This window comes from Mya arenaria, chromosome 17 (assembly GCF_026914265.1).
Source record: "Mya arenaria isolate MELC-2E11 chromosome 17, ASM2691426v1".
Classification (NCBI taxonomy): Eukaryota; Metazoa; Mollusca; class Bivalvia; order Myida; family Myidae; genus Mya; species Mya arenaria.
This window is the reverse complement of record NC_069138.1, coordinates 27,359,999-27,379,896: the sequence shown is the minus strand read 5'-3', so window position 1 is coordinate 27,379,896 and position 19,898 is coordinate 27,359,999. Positions and strand designations below refer to the sequence as shown.

At 35.3% G+C, this 19,898-nt stretch overlaps 1 protein-coding gene across 1 annotated transcript; it reads right to left on the bottom strand.

The window, feature by feature from the left end:
* Positions 1 to 17,809: 17,809 nt before the first annotated feature.
* LOC128223333 (heparan sulfate glucosamine 3-O-sulfotransferase 3B1-like) lies at positions 17,810 to 18,802 on the bottom strand. The gene has a single exon (XM_052932609.1). The coding sequence runs from the start codon at positions 18,800 to 18,802 to the stop codon at positions 17,810 to 17,812; it is 993 nt and encodes a 330-aa protein (XP_052788569.1).
* Between the last annotated feature and the right edge of the window lie 1,096 nt (positions 18,803 to 19,898).

Here is a 19,898-nt window from a genome sequence, read left to right as displayed (position 1 = left end):
TAAAACACTACGACTTTTGTTATGACTGCGTTTAACAACTAGAACTTGGTGTCAGGTTTCAAAGAAAGACAGATAGACATTTAAAGTCTTAATGCTATTCAAAACCCCGTGTATTGTTATAGCATGATTTCTTTTGTTTAAAATCAGTTTCGCCCTTTACACTATATCTTAATCGATAATGATATTGGTCATACATATGAACACTATCTTAAATTATAAGGCAATTTGATTTTATAATTTGATACTGGTACGTTTTTGACAAGTCGAAATCAAAACGAACCTAGGAAACAAAGTGTTTTCTGGTTATAAAGACCAGTGGACCCCTTCAGGGTCGAGCATGCTTTTCTCTGAAGGGATCTGTTGGTTTTTATTGACGTCGCACGTCAGCGGCAGCGGTGGGGTATTGACAATTGCCGGACCGGAGTTGCTTTACCCATGAGTTTCCCATATCAAGCCTCGGGGCGAGTCTGCTCGGAGGGGAAAGTAATGTAACAGTCTGCTGTAGGCGGCGGATGTGCGCTCATAGTATAACATTCCGTTATAGACAGAAGTACGTGCAAAGTACGTAGGTTTACTTGGTAGTTACCATTTGTCAACTAAGCTAAGAGTTCACTAGTATCCTCGCAACCTTCATTTGTCAATGAAAGTGTTACCTCCACCAACACGATGAGAAAAACCATGCAAATTTTGTCTTTATAATGTATACATTTCATATTTCTCGATGTACTAATACTATATATATATATATATATATATATATATATATATATATATATATATATATATATATATATATATGGATATCCACACCACCAAAATCAGTCATTGGTAACATATTTTAACATTTGTCACTTTGATATCATATAAGCAACAGATTGTTAGTGTTATGAAAAATCATTATTTTATGGTATGTATATATATAATATACAATCTGTTGCTTATATGATATCAAAGTGACAAATGTTAAAATATGTTACCAATGACTGATTTTGGTGATGTGTGGATATCCAGGGACTGTTGTCAATGTGTCGTGTTTTACTGATAAAAGTATCTTGATAAATATATTGAAGGGGAAGTGAATCTTGATACGGATATTATCAACTGGGTGACCGTAGGTCGTCATTCGGAACTCCTCGGTCATTTTTATCGAAAACAACCTCATTCGGAACTCCTGGGCCATTTTTATCGAAAACTACCTCGGATGAATGCCGGTACATCAGTTGAAGTAGATCGTAAATTATTGAATTATATCATTAATTAAATGTAGTGTTTAAGAGTTTTATTTGTTGATCTAAGTTCAAATTAATTGCCAGTGAAGTATATTATTGGAAACATAATTAAGATTCACAAGAGTTAAGTCTTTAAGTTTAACTGCTAAATAAAATTACTACGCGATCTACTTGCAGCGGACTTAAACATACCGCTTTTTGAGTATGTAAACCGTACAAATACATCCGAGGTTATTTTCGATAAAATGGCCGAGGAACTCCGAATGCGTGGGGTTTCCCCCATGTTCCTACTGCCGAGGACTTACGGATAACGGTCAAGGTGGAGACCGAATTCCTTCTTAAAGGTCTAGTATAATCCTTCTATAAGTGACCGCCCCCCCCCCCTCCCGCGGCAAAAAAAATAAAAATCTAATTGCCTAATTTTGTCTGAATTCTCTGGATATCTTGCTGTGCAGTTTTGGAGTTTTTTTTATAGAAATGGACCGTAAATGGCCCTGAATCGATAAACAAATGAACAGGAAATTGACCCCTACTGTTACATCAGTGCAATTGGCAGGAGATGCACAGCAGGGGATTGGCATGTCAAACATTTCCTAAACTAGGCCTTTAAGCCATTTATTTTCTTCTACACACCCAATTTGTTAGTTTCCCTTTCGTTGACGACCAGACAGAACTGCTGCTCGGGCGAGTCCCACATGCCATTCCCACGTGCAATTTTTCTCCCCTCGATATAGTGGGTTTAGTCAACATGGAATACTCTGGCGCTTCGGTAGCTGAGGCGTTCTGTATTCAGAGAGCTTCCAGCACCGGTCGACCTTGATTTTCATAACTGAGAACATGTTGCTTTGGTCAATAATGTCCAAATCTTGTAGCCAAACATGCTGTCATGAATTGGATCCGTCATATAGTATAATAGCCTGTACCCGAAAGCTTCCGGTCAAATATTGCTATTTTCGTTCCAGAAGTTTGCTTGAATGTAGCCACTGACTTTTGGTGTAGTTTAAGATTTTGCTATCGGGGTAAATATCAAACTCAAAAGAGTTATCGTTGTTTCCAATAAAAGCGGGAACTCGACAAGGTAGCGATTGCGCATGTCCGCTTTGAATGCGAATTCGGCATGATGCAACATCGTTTCCTGGCCGTCCGCCATGAAGACACAGATAGATAACATGTCATAGCGAGCTATAGTATGTAAGCCAATCGTTTGCAGCACCGTGCCGTTCTCCGGGCAATCCACGCTTCCCGTAACCTTTGTTGGCGCGAAAGTCGCATCGGCATAGCTACTTCTATTCTGTGAGTGAGAGTCCTTTGAGTAATTAAGCGGAATATAATTTATATGTACCACAAGCTCGAAGATAATGCGCTCGTTTGTAAATTCAATATCTGTGAGCGTTTCCTCTGCTATCGCGCTTTTCAATAACAAATTGTTACACATTTTTAACGCAAAACTAACGTAAGGATTTTTTTTATCGGATGAGGATGCAGAGGACGGTTGTGGCATGAAATTCTTAAGACCCGTGAAATGTGTCATACTTACCATACTGCGCATGCGCATACGGCGGTCAATGATCATCGAGTAATGGCCGTGAAATATGCAAGATTCGTCACAGCATGCGATGAATACTCGACGATTAGAGGAATTTAAGGGAGATTTCCATTTGATTGAATTAACTTACACCCATTATAAACATCATGTTGTTACAATTTATATTTTTGCTTCAAATAGGTCAAATTGAAACATGAACGTACTCAAATATGACCTGTCAATCGTTTCTGGTTGTCTGGTATGCACCACAGGTGTCTGTGCGTTGTTAACCCTCCCCCCTCCCCACCCCATAGAACCCCACTCCCTCAAACTATAACTCTCCAAACTGTGTTTAAAAAATATCTAAAAAACATATCCAGATGTTGTTTAAACATCATATTCCGTCTTAAAACTGCACCCTCACAGATTGACTGTTTTGACAACTTTCTTAATGTTTGTCTCAGAATCAGTACAGTCATTGTCTTAAAACCAATTGTTTTCTTATTTATGATTATAAATTGATGTTTAATGGATAAAAGCGTTCAAATGCTTTAAGAAATTAGTGTCTAATTGCATATATAAATAATAAACATTGATATGATAACCTGCAATCCGATCTTTTGTCAGCAGTCTTCAACTATCGGTGTCCAAACATTCAGGGCTTCTGTTAAAGGAAGTTTTAAAGTATATGACTCAGGACTTAGAAATGGATTCCAAAATTGATTCATTGGACGTACAAAAACTTCCATAAATGTGAAGAAAACTTTTGAAATTGAAAGCTTGGAAGTTCAAAATATCAAAACCTGGTGTCAATATTACTTTTATGCTCAAAATTTCAATCAGTTTACAAGTAAAATTAATTATTATGATATAAATCGGTGAAATTGGCATGTTATAGTTGCCAAAAAAGACTTAAATCTTTCAAACTATGGTGAAAAACTTCCAAAATTGATTGACAGGAAGTGCATAATTCCAAGTTACCATATACAAGATAAAAGAATATTAATTAACGTCAGGTATATGTTAACAAGAATGAGCTATTTTTTGACATGATGAACAAACATACAGAATATTTAAAAAACATAACAATGAGCCTGTGGCCCGGAAATAAAAGCATATAGTAAAATGAAGAGATATTGGAACAAGTATTTATAAAAGCCGTTTTGTACTTATATTCATGCATACAATTTTACAAAAAGTAAGTTGAATAGGGCATTCTAAATGGAAGCCCTCAACATTTAAGTAAAACATACTGATTCCAAGACAAGAAATAAAAAGTTGCTATAACATTCAATCTATGAGGGTGCCGCTTTAACATCAAACTTTCTGACAATATCCGACCATACCCTACTCACACATTAAATTTGGTGAAAGGAAAAACATTTAGTTAATAAAATAGCATTTGATTAAGCTCTCTCTTGAGAGCTCAAGCCTCCTCACACAATGATGTATATGATAAGAAAAATATCCTTTTATAGCACTCCATCTCTGGATATATTTCCGAAACCCCCACACCTCAAACTTGATATAGCGCCAGGCCCTCCAGTGACAGCCCCAGTCTCCTCCACCCCCTTGCACAAATTGATTTGGGGCATTTTAAGCCTCTACTTCCTCATCCGGCTTCCTACACCCTTCTTACACCCAATGTAGAATGAACCCCCACCCTCCCCTACCCCCTCGTCTCACGAAATAAATAATCAGAAATTTAATGTGTGTTCCTATTAAAAACAAGCATTTGTGAGACCATTTTACAGTCTTTCCTACTGCCGCCATCTGTTTCACTCAATATACACTCCTCCAATGACAGTCCTACCCTAGGAATTTTCAAATGTTTTCCGGTAGTATTTGGGACATTTTATACCCCACTTCCCCGACCGACCCTATTCATGATAAGCAGTCCCTTACACAATAGTCTATGAACACAATGCCCCCCCCCCCATCCCTTGCACACTATATTGTATGTTCTTAAGTGTTTTCCAGCAATGTGTTTACCAGGTTTTTGGTCATTTGACAAACCCGTCTCAAATATACACTGGTTTATACAGTCCAGATTTTTGTCTGAATAATAATGAGCAAAGCAATGAGTCATTTACTGTGTATATTCCCAGCCAGTCTTGTGCATATTTAACACATCATTATTTGTGCATGTAACTGTAAATACTGTGAGGCTTTGGGCTTTGAAACTTGACGGTCATAAATTATGCTATTATCTTGTTTCAGTCTTGGGATTTTTGTTCCACTCTTTACAGCAATCCAGAACACAGTTTTGTGTTGTTAAATTTTAGAATGTAACATTAAAGCTGTCTTCTACAGATTGACAGGTCTGACGTTATTTTACATTTTGTGACTCAGCCTTCAATTTAACTCATTTAAGATAAAACAATAAAACAGATCACAATTAGTTGAAGAACTGCAGAAAATTTCCAATTTCTTAAAGCGTAAATCATTCATTATAGGCATAAAACATCATTTTCCAAATTTTAATTAAAAAAACAACAATCACATCTCTTGTCAGTAGTCTTATATTACTGTTTTTCAGACTCTAATGCAGAAAAAGCCTAATTCATAGACAAGAAAATGTGGTCAAACTGGTCAATCAAACTTTGAGAGAGCAGCTTTAACAGAGACTATATATGATATATTTTGTTTCTGAGCCAATGGTTTCGCATAGGTATATAATAAGTTTGCAATTCACATGTTTAATATTCATTCAATCTGTTAAATCAATTCAGCGTGTTGTAGAAATGTTGATGGATATAAAGATAATACTTACTTAAAGGTTCCTCCCCAAAAAATGTTTTTGAAATAACTTAAACAAGAACAGTCAAAGAAAGGTGACATAATTATGCCCTCCCACATTTGGGAAAATGTTGATGGATAATCTGACGATTAATAAGATATATGTTGAATAAAATGTTATATGATATGAGAACACAGATACACTTCTGCCACCGAAATTTAAGTAAAAATTAGATGACATGAAGAAAGATCTTAATTATTAATAATGGGCTGTCAGAGTAATCATTGTGTCACAGAGTTATAAAACAAAAATTATTATTTATGTTTTTCTGAAATAAATTTAATAAAGAAATATGAAAAGCTTAAGCATTTGTCTGCAAGGTCACATGTGGAAATCATAGATACTAATTACTATATATTATTATGTTCTAGTGGGTAATTCATAGTCTTTGCAATATCCGTTACAGACATCTGCTAGACTTGTTCTTAATTATTGGACATACATTTAGATGAATGCAATTATAACATGAAGGTGTGAATTAGATTCTTATGGGTTCTGGACAATAGTAAGTTACATCAGGGGCTGGTATGAATGAATGCTTAATAACTATAAATTTTGTACGGACCTTTAAACACCCGGGACAGTTGAAATTCTTAATAATTAAGTCTAGAACTTAATGATTGCCTGTCTGAATTTCATTGACTGTAAATGAAGGTTGTATTGTAAAGATGGTTTCTTTCTTTTCTTCTTGAACTTTACCATTTTTTGACTATCTACGCATGCGCGCAGGTAGTCTTAAGACCGCAAAATCCAAAGAACTACTTCTTTTCATGTCGTTTTAACCCATTTTTTGTCTCAATGCGCTCTCTGTTTAGCAGAATGACGACGAAATCATAATCAAAGTGCTGAAAGCACTGATGGACTAGGGCTTCATTCAGGGGAATGTTGACAACCATATTCTAAGCATTGAAAAAATCGGCTCACATCACAAGGGGTCACTGTTTAATGGGCTAGCTTAAACTTTAGACTAAAACTGCTTACAAGCTGCAAAAGAAATTTGAAAAATTTAGTTAAGTGTGTGTAGCGTGAGGGGGGTAGGGGGGGGGGGGGCACACATACTTCTTTAATTTGATCAAATCCTTTTATATCAAAGGTCTGTTATTTGCAGTTTCAGGGAAGATTTTCAATTATGTAATTATATATACTATATAGAAAACCTGTCACCTCTTTTTCAGGGGAGCTTTAAACCACAGGGCCATACTTTGAACAATCTTTGTAAAAGACATCTACATTGTACACCTATGTCAGACTGCATACACAATGTTATTAGGAAGTAGTTTTTATTTAAAAAGAGAATAATTATTTTATCCCTGTTAATTTGTGCTTGGTATTCAATTCATATAACATGTTACCATGATAACTTAGTGCTGTTGATAAATATTAGGCACTGCCTTCTGTCTAATGCTATTCATATTACTGCTGCAGACTTTTGTATATAGCAAAGCAAGTTGAGTAGACTAAGATGAGATGAATATCGTTTTTAAAGTATGAAATATTGAAATGTCTTTTAAATACTTTGACCATCATATTTCATAATATGATGTCAGCAGTTCATCACACTGCTAGTGATAATGGAATACCAAACATAATTTTATTATATACCCATCATCAATCCACATGCAATACATATCACAAAATACTTTAACCCATATTCCGCTCCAGTGCAATATGGCCATATACCACTCTTGTGACGTCACGTCATAACACGTATGTTGCGCAATATTAAATTGACGTCATTAAACCAATGAGTGCATCCTTAAAATGAAATTTATTATGCAAAGATGTGGCTTCTAAGTGATCTAATCAGTAATGTATATAATAAAAGGGTTATTAGTACTGCGTTTTGATCTGGATATGGCGGAATGTCATATTTGATTCTGGTATTTTTTTGTAGATTTTGATTTTACTCGGCTTGTGCCTTGTGAAATCCAAATCTGCAAAAATCTACTTGAGTTAAATAAAACCTCCTGGATCAAAACGCAGGAACAACAAAACCTGTTACCCCGTGGACAGAGCATCTTTAACCCACAGGGCCATTGTAACTTTGAAATATCATTGTAAAAGACAACTACATAAGAGATGCTTAAGGAAGTAGTTTGGAAAAATTAAGAATTATTTTCTCCATCTTAATTTGTATGCATTAGATAACTCAATAATTGCAGCAGTTGGCCATTCTTGTATTGTCCTCTGTCACTGTCCTGATAGCTCCCTATCTCAATAGATGCAAAAGGTTGTAGGTTCATGATTCTCCTGGTCCAATATGTCATACAGAAAAAAGATGTTGAATGTAGAATCAAGAAGCTTTCTTTTCAGGCACTCCAAATTGAATAGTACTGTAACATTTGGAGTGCCAAGAATTTGTTGGATTCCTAGGCAACAGGTACAGGTGTTGCAGTACATTTGGCAAATACTTTTCACCCGTCCTCGTAAATCTAAAAAAGCTTTCGTTTCGCAAAAGTAGTTCATATAACTATATTAAGGTTGCTAAATCAGAGTTTGAATAATTCTGCAAACTAGATGTGCCTTTAATTGCAGCAATTTGAACTCCAACTCATAATGTCAATTAAGCTGGTTAAGCAATAATGCAGTTCCTTGGTGTGGGGATTGCTTTATTTACTTTAATAAACAAACAGTTCTTGCGTTGGAAAGTACAATGTATTAACATGCATTTTTCTTGCCCTGACTCCATCCAAGCCTTAAATCTTAGATCAACATGTACTTGGGGCTATGTGTAATATCAATGAGAACTATAAATTATGTTCAATTTAGTGCCACTTATGATATTTCATTCCACATACAAAAACACTAACATGTTCTTTAAAACCAATATCCTTTGTTATGATAAAACCATTGCCAAGTTGGTAATTTGAAAAGACAAGAAATTATATCTGGTCAGGGCTTGACATAGTCTTTCTAGACAGCGTGCTGGACTTGTTTTGCAGTAACTTTGAAAATCTTCAAAAGCTAAACTGAACAAGACTGGAGCAAAAAACTCACAATACCAAAAGGGGTTTTAAAGACTTAACGAGATCATTCTCACATCACCTATACCATTAGTTCTTATCTACAAACTTAAGTCAACATAATAATTAATGTTTTACATAAATATTGCAATGAATAAAACATATTGCAATAACATAGCAATCAAATATGATCACTATAGGCCTAACATGAGATTTCAACATTTCCTGATAAACAATAAATAATTTTACACAAGCTGAAAAAATGGTCTCTTTTTGAATACTTCACATATTTCATGGCTTTCATCATTCAAACTAACATTTCGCTTGTTATTTCAATATTCAATGATTTTGTAAACATTCATAAATGATGGTTAAAATTAACATTCATGCTAATCATGCCTACCAAAAGCACCTGACTGACCATTCAGTATCCAATTTTGGCAGGGCTTATTAGTGGTTCATTGAAATCAACCATGACCTCCCACAATCTGCCCGATCAACAGTAGTTAATGAGTTGTTTCAATTGTTCTTATTTTCATAAACTTAGAAAACAACTGCAGTGAATAAAATTTATTCCTCATCACTGAAGACAAAGTTTAGAAAATTGAACGAAGCAGAGTTACATCTAGTAGGATATCAAATCCTACAAATGTATTCATCATCTTATATAACCGTATTTAGTAAATGTTAAATTTTTGAAAGTCTAAAAAGTTTCATTTTTTGTATATCAAAGAACATTTGTGTGTATAATTTTGATGATATTTTGTGATTTATTTAATTTCATTCTTGTTTCATTTAGTGTTCAATCCCAAGCTTTCTTGTTCACATTTAAGTGGAAGAAAAGTCACTTAATAATGATCTGAATAAATTCATTATAATGTAAGGTCACATAAAGGATATATTGTGCTTTTTAAAAATAACATTTTTTATCTGTTTAAAATTATGTCAAATGTAGTGCATTGAAATTTTATGATGAGTTTAAAGCTGCACTCTCATTTTGACAACTTTTTTTGTCTTGGAACGAGCCAATTTTTGCGAAAATCCATGGGAACCAGATATAAGACTGCTGAACAAAATTTAGATGGCAGATTTTTATATTAAAGTTTAAAAAAAATGATGTTTTAAGCATTATTCTTAAACTGTAAGTAACGGTTTAAGCCATAAAACATTAATTTTCGAACGGAAATATGACAAACTACGAGCTGATTGTTTGTCAGCAATCTGCTATCATTGGTTTGAAGATGTTTACGCCAAAATGTGGTCTTTCCAAGACAAAAAAAAGTTGTAAAAACGGTAAATCTGTGAGAGTGCAGCTTTAACCTATGACAGGAATAAATCAAGGGAATGTTTTTTTGTGATTTCTAGCATTAAAATTGTCTGAATCGCATGAAAATTTATAAATCATGTAAGGTATTCTGACATTGGTCACACTATTTTAACTTTGTGCTGTCTTCTTTTTGTTTGTCTCAAATTAATACAGCTATGGCTTCACTTGTTGTTTATGAAAGGGACTGTACACCAGATTGGCACCAAAAAGTTTTGTTTTTTTCTGTAACGAATCTAAGGACACTTTTTTAATAAAATATTTTACTCTTTGATATCGTTATTGTAAATAAAATACCAAAATAAAAAAAATTGCAGTGAAGTGTCGTATCCACTATGCTATGAAGACTTACTTTTACTGGGTGGAATTTTCCAGATGTATACCTTACTCGCTAATATCATGTAATAACATCAACGGCAGATCACGCATAATGAATGAATTCTACTCGGTAGACATACCTAGTAATCTTTTTTAAATGGAAAAACACGAAATAACTGCTGTTAATAAATCATTTGTAAACTATGGGGATCATAAGTTGATAAGTTTCAATGCATTAATTGTACACATCGATACCAAGTTTATGTCAATTTTCTACAATTTTCTTTAAATTTTTGCTTTTTCATCATTAACTGAGTACAGCCCCTTTAAACTGTTCCTTATAATGTCTGTGACTTATCAAATATTTAATAGTAATGGTCTACAACCAAGATTTGTTTTAATTATCCAGGTTTCAAATTGCATTGTGTATGCGATTGGAAAGGTAATCTTGAAAGCTCACTTAGTATATTTTTTACAAATAACATTCACCCTGCAAGGTACTCATATTTGGATGATACATAAAGATTTACACAGTCATTTATGTATACCATACATGCCATATCCCCCGGCGGGGGGAAAATCCCCCGGAATTTCAACCCATCCCCTGGTCCCCCGCCGGGGGATCCATATCCCCTTGAATTAAAAAAAAGAAGGTTGACAGTGGAAAGCATCAATAATATTATGAGTGTGAAATTCCATGAAGGACCATGATGACTAAGTCCAGAAATTATTGTAATTTGAGTGTATTTCTGTATTTATTGTTATATTATAAATGCAGATATTGCGCAAGTTTTCGCCGCGTAAAAATCCTCTGGTGTAATATCAAAATCCCCTGGAATTCAGACCAAAATCCCCTGGGAAGCCTCTCAGAAATATGGCATGTATGGTATACTTGCATTTATTGATAAAGGATTCCTTTTTCAAATCTTTGATTTAGATTGCAAAGTATAACTTATATAAATAAATATATATTCTTAACTTTATCTGAATACACAAGCTAATGCATCAGTCAATTGTAACCATGCCAAATATAGCGGGGACTTCTACTTTCGGTCCAGCCAACCCCAGCTAAAATCCCTGCTCTGTGGAGATAATCTGATGGTAGTCCCCACCAAATGCCCCGCACCCAAAGGACATTACGTTAAGCCCCATCCACACTGTATTTTCCGGGAAGACCTGGCACTGCGGGGCCACCTGAAAGGTAAAAACATGGCCCATTTCGCCGGCTATCCCCGGTATACCCCGGATGTGGGAGCCGTGGTTACAATTGCTGATGCATAATGATCCATTGTGATCCAATCTCATGCCAAGATAATTTCTGGTCTGACATATCGAGGTTAGTTATTCTTAAGCATAAAAAAGCCTGCACAGCATTTGAGAAAGACTGTTTTGAGGTTAAATCTTCATTACTTTACTATTCCACAACATTGGGTGATAAGGGAACTTTACTGAATATTTTGATTTTAATTTCGTTCCCTAAACGCCACAAGTCAACTAATTAATTAATACAAATTCAATTCTATCTCCACAATCTTCGGCACTGCATTGTTAAATATAACTCAAAAGTTATACTTGTAAATTATTTAACAAAATACCTTTCCCTCAAATATTTCACAAATTTATATTGATCTATCAACAACAGTGCATCACCATACAGTATCTCTGACTGATTTTTGATTTTCATTCTTGGCTAGAAAACAAAAAGTGAGCACAAAGCGTCTTCAGAAAAAGAACTTGCACCAGTCAATTGTAACCACGCCCCCCCCCCCCCAGGTAATAGCAGGTACTTTGACTTTCGGTCCAGCCAATCGCCGGTAAAATCCCTGCCCTGCGAGAACGAACTGGTGGGTGAATAACCCCCCGCACCCCGGGGATCTAAGGTAAGAGCAATTCCCTGATATATTTTGAGGGAAGACAAAACCACCGCAATCACCCGGCATTGCGAGGACACTAGTTCTGGCTTCCATAACTTTAATGTTGATATTTATATTTGACTGGTGCATTTCACAGGGGCAGGTTGTGTTGTTTTGACAACGCCCCTGTCCGTTTTGTTGTTGTTTTTTGTGTTTGTTTTTTTTAACAATTATTGTAAGAATATGATGTGGTAACTTGTGAAAATTGGCATAAAAAAAATATTTTTATTTTTATTTTATTATCTTTGTAAAGGGTGAGGACTTGACCCTGAATTTCCATATATTTGCCGACATAACCCTGTTTAAGAAGCCATAACTTTATCAAAACGTTTTTGTCAAAACAAAGCAACCTCGCTGCCCCTGTGGTAAGAGAGGAAATCAAAATTGAGCATGCAAGATTGTTTTATCAATGGCGATGGTTTATCACAATGTCATGTACTTACACTGAGAGTGGCTCCAAGACTTCTCTATGCACATAGGTAAACAATCATCTTATTCACAGCTGTGCACATATTAATACATTTGGCTTCATTTAGAATGAAACTTCATAAATAAGTATGCGCATATTTGATATTTTTTATCTCCATTTTGCAAAAATTGAAATCACATGATTTTTCAAACGAACTTGTATTGCTTGAAAATTTACGTGTCACAAATTAAAAATGCTACCCACGGTAAGATGAAAATAAATTCGTTTGATGGTGGTAATCATTCAATGGCGGCTTTATTGATAAATTTCCTCAATAAAACACTATGAAATTCACATCATCAGCATCCGGAAGTAGTGATAACATACATGTATGTCTGAATCATTCGGCCGCTCTGATCAGAGTAAATTTTTAGGTCAATAAGTAGACTGGTACCCTGATTTACTTTTCCTAAAAGATATAAAGTTATACAGGTACGCGGCATATGGTTTTTAGTTAACATTAATAGTATTTGAACAATAAATACCAAAAATCATGTTGTATTTAAAAATGTGCTAAGTGCCATGCGATGATTAGTTAAAAAAAACTTTGTATCGAAAAGAAAATATCACGGAAACATGCACATTATGTCGAAAAAAAGAACAGGGGCCGACTTCGGAATACCAACATTGTATGCAAAGGATAACAATACTTTTTTTAAACCAACTTTCCTGGTTGTTTTCTACTTAGACCGCACGCTTTATTCGCTTTACGTATGAATTCGCAAGACATTTCGAATGCGCGACGGGCACCGTGGTTAGCTGATACTGGTTTCTTTTCGGATAAAAGAGAAGGAGGGTACCAGTCTATCAATACAGAGCATTGAACGGAAAAATTAAATGCGTACTTTTCCAATATGTTCATATTCTTATTGCATATAATCTGACCGTATGCAAGAATATTCATGTAGTTACCCCGATTAACTCACTCGCTACGTATGAATTTCTTGTGCTTCATTAAAAGAACATACAGTTAGCTTGAATTGTTAGGAGAACTATTTTTATTCGATGTTTTCATTGTAATCAGTTCTGGTACTACTTTGATTATACAAATTCGCTAACGGCAATCCAATCAAAATACAGCGTATGAATACATTACGTCAGTGAACCCCCAGATGCGGCTTGAGAATGCAGAAAGCGCGTTTATGGCTATGAACTAGGCCACAAGTGCCCTAGTCCAAAAATAGATTAGTTGTATTGCGGCCCGAGTACGAGTTGTTGCCTGTTCGGCTATTTCCGCGCCGTATTTCTGTACCCCGGCGTTTTATTTTTATTAGTTTATTCCGTTTATACACTTCAATCAGGTCCTATGCAGTCCGATACGGCTTTTGGTTGAGAAAGTGAAAATCAAATGTACGTCACTTGGATACGTTACTTCCGGGACTATGAACGTGCATACATTATTTTATTTTGTATTTATCAATCCTGAACATGAAAACCTAACATTTTATTTAATTTCTCCAAATGATGTTTCATTGTCCCCGTTTTATGGTGTATTCATTTCACAATTATTTAGATAAAGCATGTTTGGACGTTGATAAATTATGTTCCTAAAATAAATTTATGACTGCTAAATTGTTGAAACAAGGATTTATATATCACAAATTGAGAAAATCCTGTTCTTAATTCTTTTTTATGCATTACGAATTTCTCTCTAAATGAAGTTTCAATCTTAAATCTCTGATTGTAAAGGATATTACTCATTCGGATATCTATGGCGACATTCTCAAAAAGCTTCGTAAAAAATGCACTCTCCAGTAAGACTTACTGGCGCGTAAGAAAGAAGTTGACATTGGGGCCGCGGAATGGGTGGGCACGGGAGGGGTGTCCCCTACCGTCGATATTTTTTTTCAATTTTAGGCATTGAAGGACTCAATTTCCAGTGAGTTCAGGTTTTATTTTCATGTTTTTATCTAAACCTTTTTCGGTTAAAATAGTTGAAAGGTATAAAACTATTATCGTTTAGTAGCATTTATTCCTATTTGCGCAGTCTCACAATGTATGTTAAATAACAAATTAGCGCAGTTTACCTCTTCATAGTAAAGCCACGAGTGACTTCGGAACCATTGCGAGTTGAATGCCATGTGTTCAGTTTTCTTAGTGCCAAACATCTCTTCGGAAATTTAAAGCTTATAGGCTGATTTGGAACGTCCATTTTAAAGTCAAACTTTTATGTGACCAGTTTGAAATAATACATATTGCTCGCTATTTAATGACAATTCATTTTTAATGAGTAATTGCAATTTTTACAATAAACTACAGTTTTTGAAAGATCAAAACGATACAAATAATTACCGGTATTGTCTAATTGCCTCTTCTTTAACTTTAATAATCCGCCCGGAATGTTTTCACGCCATTCACACGCCAATTAGCTAGATGATCACAAGTTTAATTATGACATGGTGACCTGTTTATTCAATATCGTGTCAGACTGGTATTGATATATGCGCGTAGCTTTATTTAAAATGTGATTATTAAGAAAATCGGTATCAAATATTTGCGGCCCCATTGCCGTTACTAGCCAGAATATTGGGGCCGCGACCGCGGCCCCTGCGGGCCCAGCTCCTACGCGCCCGCTGTTCGACTTTATGACCATTTCGAGAGTTTAATTAAATCGAATGTGTATTGGTGCTGTAACGGTCCGCTGTAGGCTGCGGATGTGCGTTCATAATAATATTCCGTTATAAACGAAAGTACGTTCGCAGCATATTGGTAATATGCGAATTAGCAAAGCCCCTTCAGGGTCGAGCATGCTTTTCTCTGAAAGGATTTGTTGGTGTTTGTTGGCGGCGCACGTTACAGTGCTATTTTACATGATACGTTTCTTCTAGCATTAAAAAAATATTTTCGAGAAGATAAAATTCTTGATGATCTCTCCTCAATGCCACGACATTTATTTACAAACGTTTACAACACCTTTAAAATTTTGTTTAAAGTTTGACTAGTGCTGCTCAAATTATTTTCCTCTAAAGAAATGATTACGTTTTACTTTCGGTTAATTTGATCTTTACTCCATGTTCTTTTTTCCCATATTATAATACAGTGTGTGTATACCACGTGATAAATTACGTCATATATGCTACGTCGGACGGCAACATTTTGCTCAAAATAAAGACTTAAATCAAAGATAACTTTTCTTTTACTACACCATTTTAAATAAAACAAAGGGCAGACTATGCTGCTCAAAGAGCACCGCCTTCGTTTTATTGCCGAAGTTTGATAAGGTATTTAGTTTCGTCAAACACTTTGACAAACCTGTTTTCAAAACAGTTTTGACAATGCTCCGTCAGACGGCCGTATTGTGAAAAGGTTGGTCAAAGTGTTTTCAGAAACTAAACCCTCAATGAAGAAATAGTGATGTTATCTTTGTTTAAAGTCTTTATTCGAACCAAATATTGCATTTCCGACGTACCATTTATTGTTTTATTGTTTATCCTACTAGTTTGTACAATTATACTTTTATTATTACACTACATGAAGACGTAGTTTTAATATTTATATGAAAATCTACAGAAACAAGCACTTAAGTCGAAAGTTGAAACATATATCCCCGTTTAATGGCACATGATCAACAAAAAAGACGTAGAACACAAAAGCAAACAATCACAAACCAGAAACATGTTACAACAGCATAAAACTCCGTAAACAACACAGTAATTATGTACTTTATACAAAACCTTGTTTAGGCGAGCTATTTCTGATTATTGTCTTTGAATGACTTTAACGTATCTCTTAAGAGCTAGCGCTGTTGTTCCGGCATCTAAACTGGGATCATTTTTGAATTTTCGACTACTGGGCTTATCCCTTTTTCATTGAGCTATTGCATCATTTGGTCGCATAAGTTGATAGTGAAAGATGCACTCTTTCTCCCAAATAAGATTACCAACAAATCATAATATTGTTTTGATATACAGTCGAAACTCGTTGGCTCGAGATCCTCGTTGGCTCGAGCCAAATTAAAAGGACCGATTTTAATTTACTCTTTTTTCATATAAATTCCGATCCGATGGCTCGATATCTTGAGGGTCGATATTTCTCCACGCTCGAAGTCGTTTTCGCGGTCCAAAACAAGAATTTCACACTTTGATTTGGTTGCTTGGGTCGATGTCATTTTCGCGGGTTCTGTTAAGAATCTCACGCCTTGATTTGTTTGACTTCATTTAGCACAAGGCGCTAATCGATTAAAATTGCTTGACTGATATTATAGTTATTATCGAATTTAAATGGTTTAACAGTTTGAATAAACATGCCATCACTTTCAGTTATGTCTCTAATTGTTATCCATCCCTAAATTACTATGCGTTTTGATATAACTTTTATGCTAATATAGCTATGTTTGTGTTACCCACTGTTTACAACTGCTTGTTTTCGCATAAATATATTTTTATTATAAATAAAAAATAAAATGATATTTTTTAATAATCGAATAAGTCATATTACGAAATTTAGGGCGCGTAACTATGCCCAATAAATACTCTTCCATCTCTTGCGGAGATAGCGTAGCCAATAACAAACGAGGTAGATAAGACTTTATGTAACAAATGAAAAAATAACATTCTGTAAGCAATCCCGCTTGGCTCGATATTCTCGAGGCTCGAAGTACTTTGGCCGGTCCCTAGAATATCGAGCCATCGAGTTTCGACTGTACTAAAATGGATGAATAAATGTCGAAATCAAAGGTTCTTATGAAGGATACAGAGTATAATTTAAAAGAAATGAGCATAGAACACGGTATTTCTATCTTATGAGACAATAGTAGACCACATTAAATCTTTTAGCATTCACCAATCATTTAAATTATTTGCGCTTTCTGCTAGTAAATACACAGTTACAATCTTGTTATCAGTATTTAATATTTTCCATTAATGCATTATTTAGTAAGAAGTTAAAGGTTTATCACTCAAAAATGATGTTTGTTATGCATGTTTACGTATTGTTTATGAATAAGAGTGTCACTTTAAACAAATCGTCTTTGTTTGCATACGTAGTGGATTTAAAATAATGTAATGCTCGGCGAAGTATAAATGTCTTAATGTTACAAGACATCAAGCAGGTATATTGCTACCTGTACTGGACAACCTATCGAAAACACCCTTTAGTTCTGTCTAGTCAGTCTGATTGAACTAGATAGAGGTTTCTGTTATGAGCTAATCACCAAGAAATTGATATCGTCTGCGGTACCTCTGTACATGAAAAAGCCAGACTATCCATGGCAATTACTGAGTAACACGTAACAGGAATCAATTGTGCAAGCATTCGGCTGCGATTGCACTATTCCCAGTCAAAAGTTGTGTTCAGCAGTTCAAACAGTTGACGGTTGAGCGGTGCGAAATAGTTCCGTAACAACTTTTCTGACTCCTCCTCAATCTTGGGATGAGAACGCCCCTTCTTTTCGCTCATACACTTGAAATCACCAGACATTTGTTTCACACATCGTTCACCTCTCTCCTCGACAAATGGAAACATATCCTCCGTAAAGTAATCCCTCACACCTAAAAACTTCTCAACGCGCTTAAGTTCAATCCAAGGTCTAATTCTTAAGAGGTCAGCGTCTATAAAAATCATGTTTGTTTTGTCAAAATATTTTAACCACCTTTGTACATGATCTACGTAACTTGAAATGTGTATATACTCGTTTGTTTCTTTAACCGTTCTGCCATCTGGCAAAAAAACCATTTGCAGGAATTCTTTTCCAGCCACTTTACCCGCATGTAACCTATGTAAATAATTAGACATAGCCCGTTCGACTGGATCCCGCAGCATGAATATCAGCTTTATGTTCCTGTCCATGGACAGAATTCTTGGAGGAGCTCGTTCACGTACAAAATATTGAGGCTTTTTCGTTATTGCAATCTGGTGTGGGTACGTACACGGCATTATGTTTTTGAACCATGTCAATCCTTTGTTGTAAAGTGTGTCGTTTATAAAGAAGTCGTTTTCCCCGGTTAGTGATCTGATATCTGGGTGACAGTTGAGAAATTCATTCATTGTGCCTGTTCCGCACTTCATCGCCCCGACTATTATGGCCTTTGGGAGACGTTTCAAACATTTTCCATCTTTAACATTTTCATAATTCTTCAGCTCCAAGCTCGCACCTACATGTGCAGGAATGTCTCTTTCTAGTAATCGTTCAGTCATAAAAGTTGGCGTGTTATAGGCCTTGTAATCAATATCCAGACAAAATTTCAAAGAAACTAGAGCAAAAATTCCGAAAAGACACACCCAGAACCAAGCGATTCGATATGTGGTTTGCCATTCTGCCATTTTGGATGTCGAGAAATGCCAGTACGAGTGTTTTTGTAACCAGTTGAATTACCACCTAGAATAAAGAAAGGAAAATTGTTGAACGTGGTCTGTAAAATAAAGATTCGACCAGAACATATAGGCGTATAATGATATGCTTCAATGCTGAAAATATTGTTTTCAAGATTATCAAAGGATGCGCAATATGAGAGTAATTTATCAATTATAGAATGATAAAAGACTAATAAGATGGATCGGAAGAATAAATAAACGAAGGAAATATCGCTAGGCTGATATTGATAGAGTCTGATTATGGTTAAGAATAATTATTATGCCTTTATTGTTCTCGTGTTGCCATACTTTATCATTTGTACCATGAGTTTTGTCAAAGTCAGATTTAACATTTCAACCTTTGTTAAGGGAAAAGCATTGTGGAGTTCTTTTTCTTTTTTGAGGCCTCGAAGTCCTCTTTTATTTGTCCCGTTATAGGGACAATGGGGTCGGGGACATCCCCATTGGCTGGGGCTTATGGAGTGAATCTAATCGGTTCTAATATACTTGTACTTTTTTTGGCATCTTACAACAATCAAGAGCAGTTTCCAAAACTATACCAATATCCATGCAATATTGTTTCAACGTTGACACGATTACGGTAATGTTTATATGTTGCATTCGACCCCTCATCTTTCTTCCGGTGTCTATTGATTAAGCTGCCTGACTGCAGTCCAAGAGGACACTTGTTCGAGCCTTGCGCCCGACATTTTTTTTCTCTTTTTTTTCTAAAATTAATTTAATACCTTGGCTGGTATTCAATATTGATCCTTATTGGATCTAAGAACGTTCAAAGGTGTAGGTTATCGAATTAACTGTTATTTATAACTGATCAATAGTATGCGAAGCCAATGGTGTATGCCCATAAAAATTACTTAAGTTAAATATTAAATACCACCCCTTATCTATAGATATAAATAAGCCTCGAAAGAGTCAGTCTCGAAAAACACGAGCGATAACCAACTACATTCGGTTCAAAGTAGAAAAATACATATCATAATGAAACATAAAATACAAAAAGTAATGATGTCAAGATGGCAATAGCTGTTTTACAATGTAAAATAAA

Coding starts and splice junctions, on each gene's coding strand:
- LOC128223333 (XM_052932609.1), bottom strand. CDS start 18,802: ATGGCAGAATGGCAAACCACATATCGAATCGCTTGGTTCTGGGTGTGT.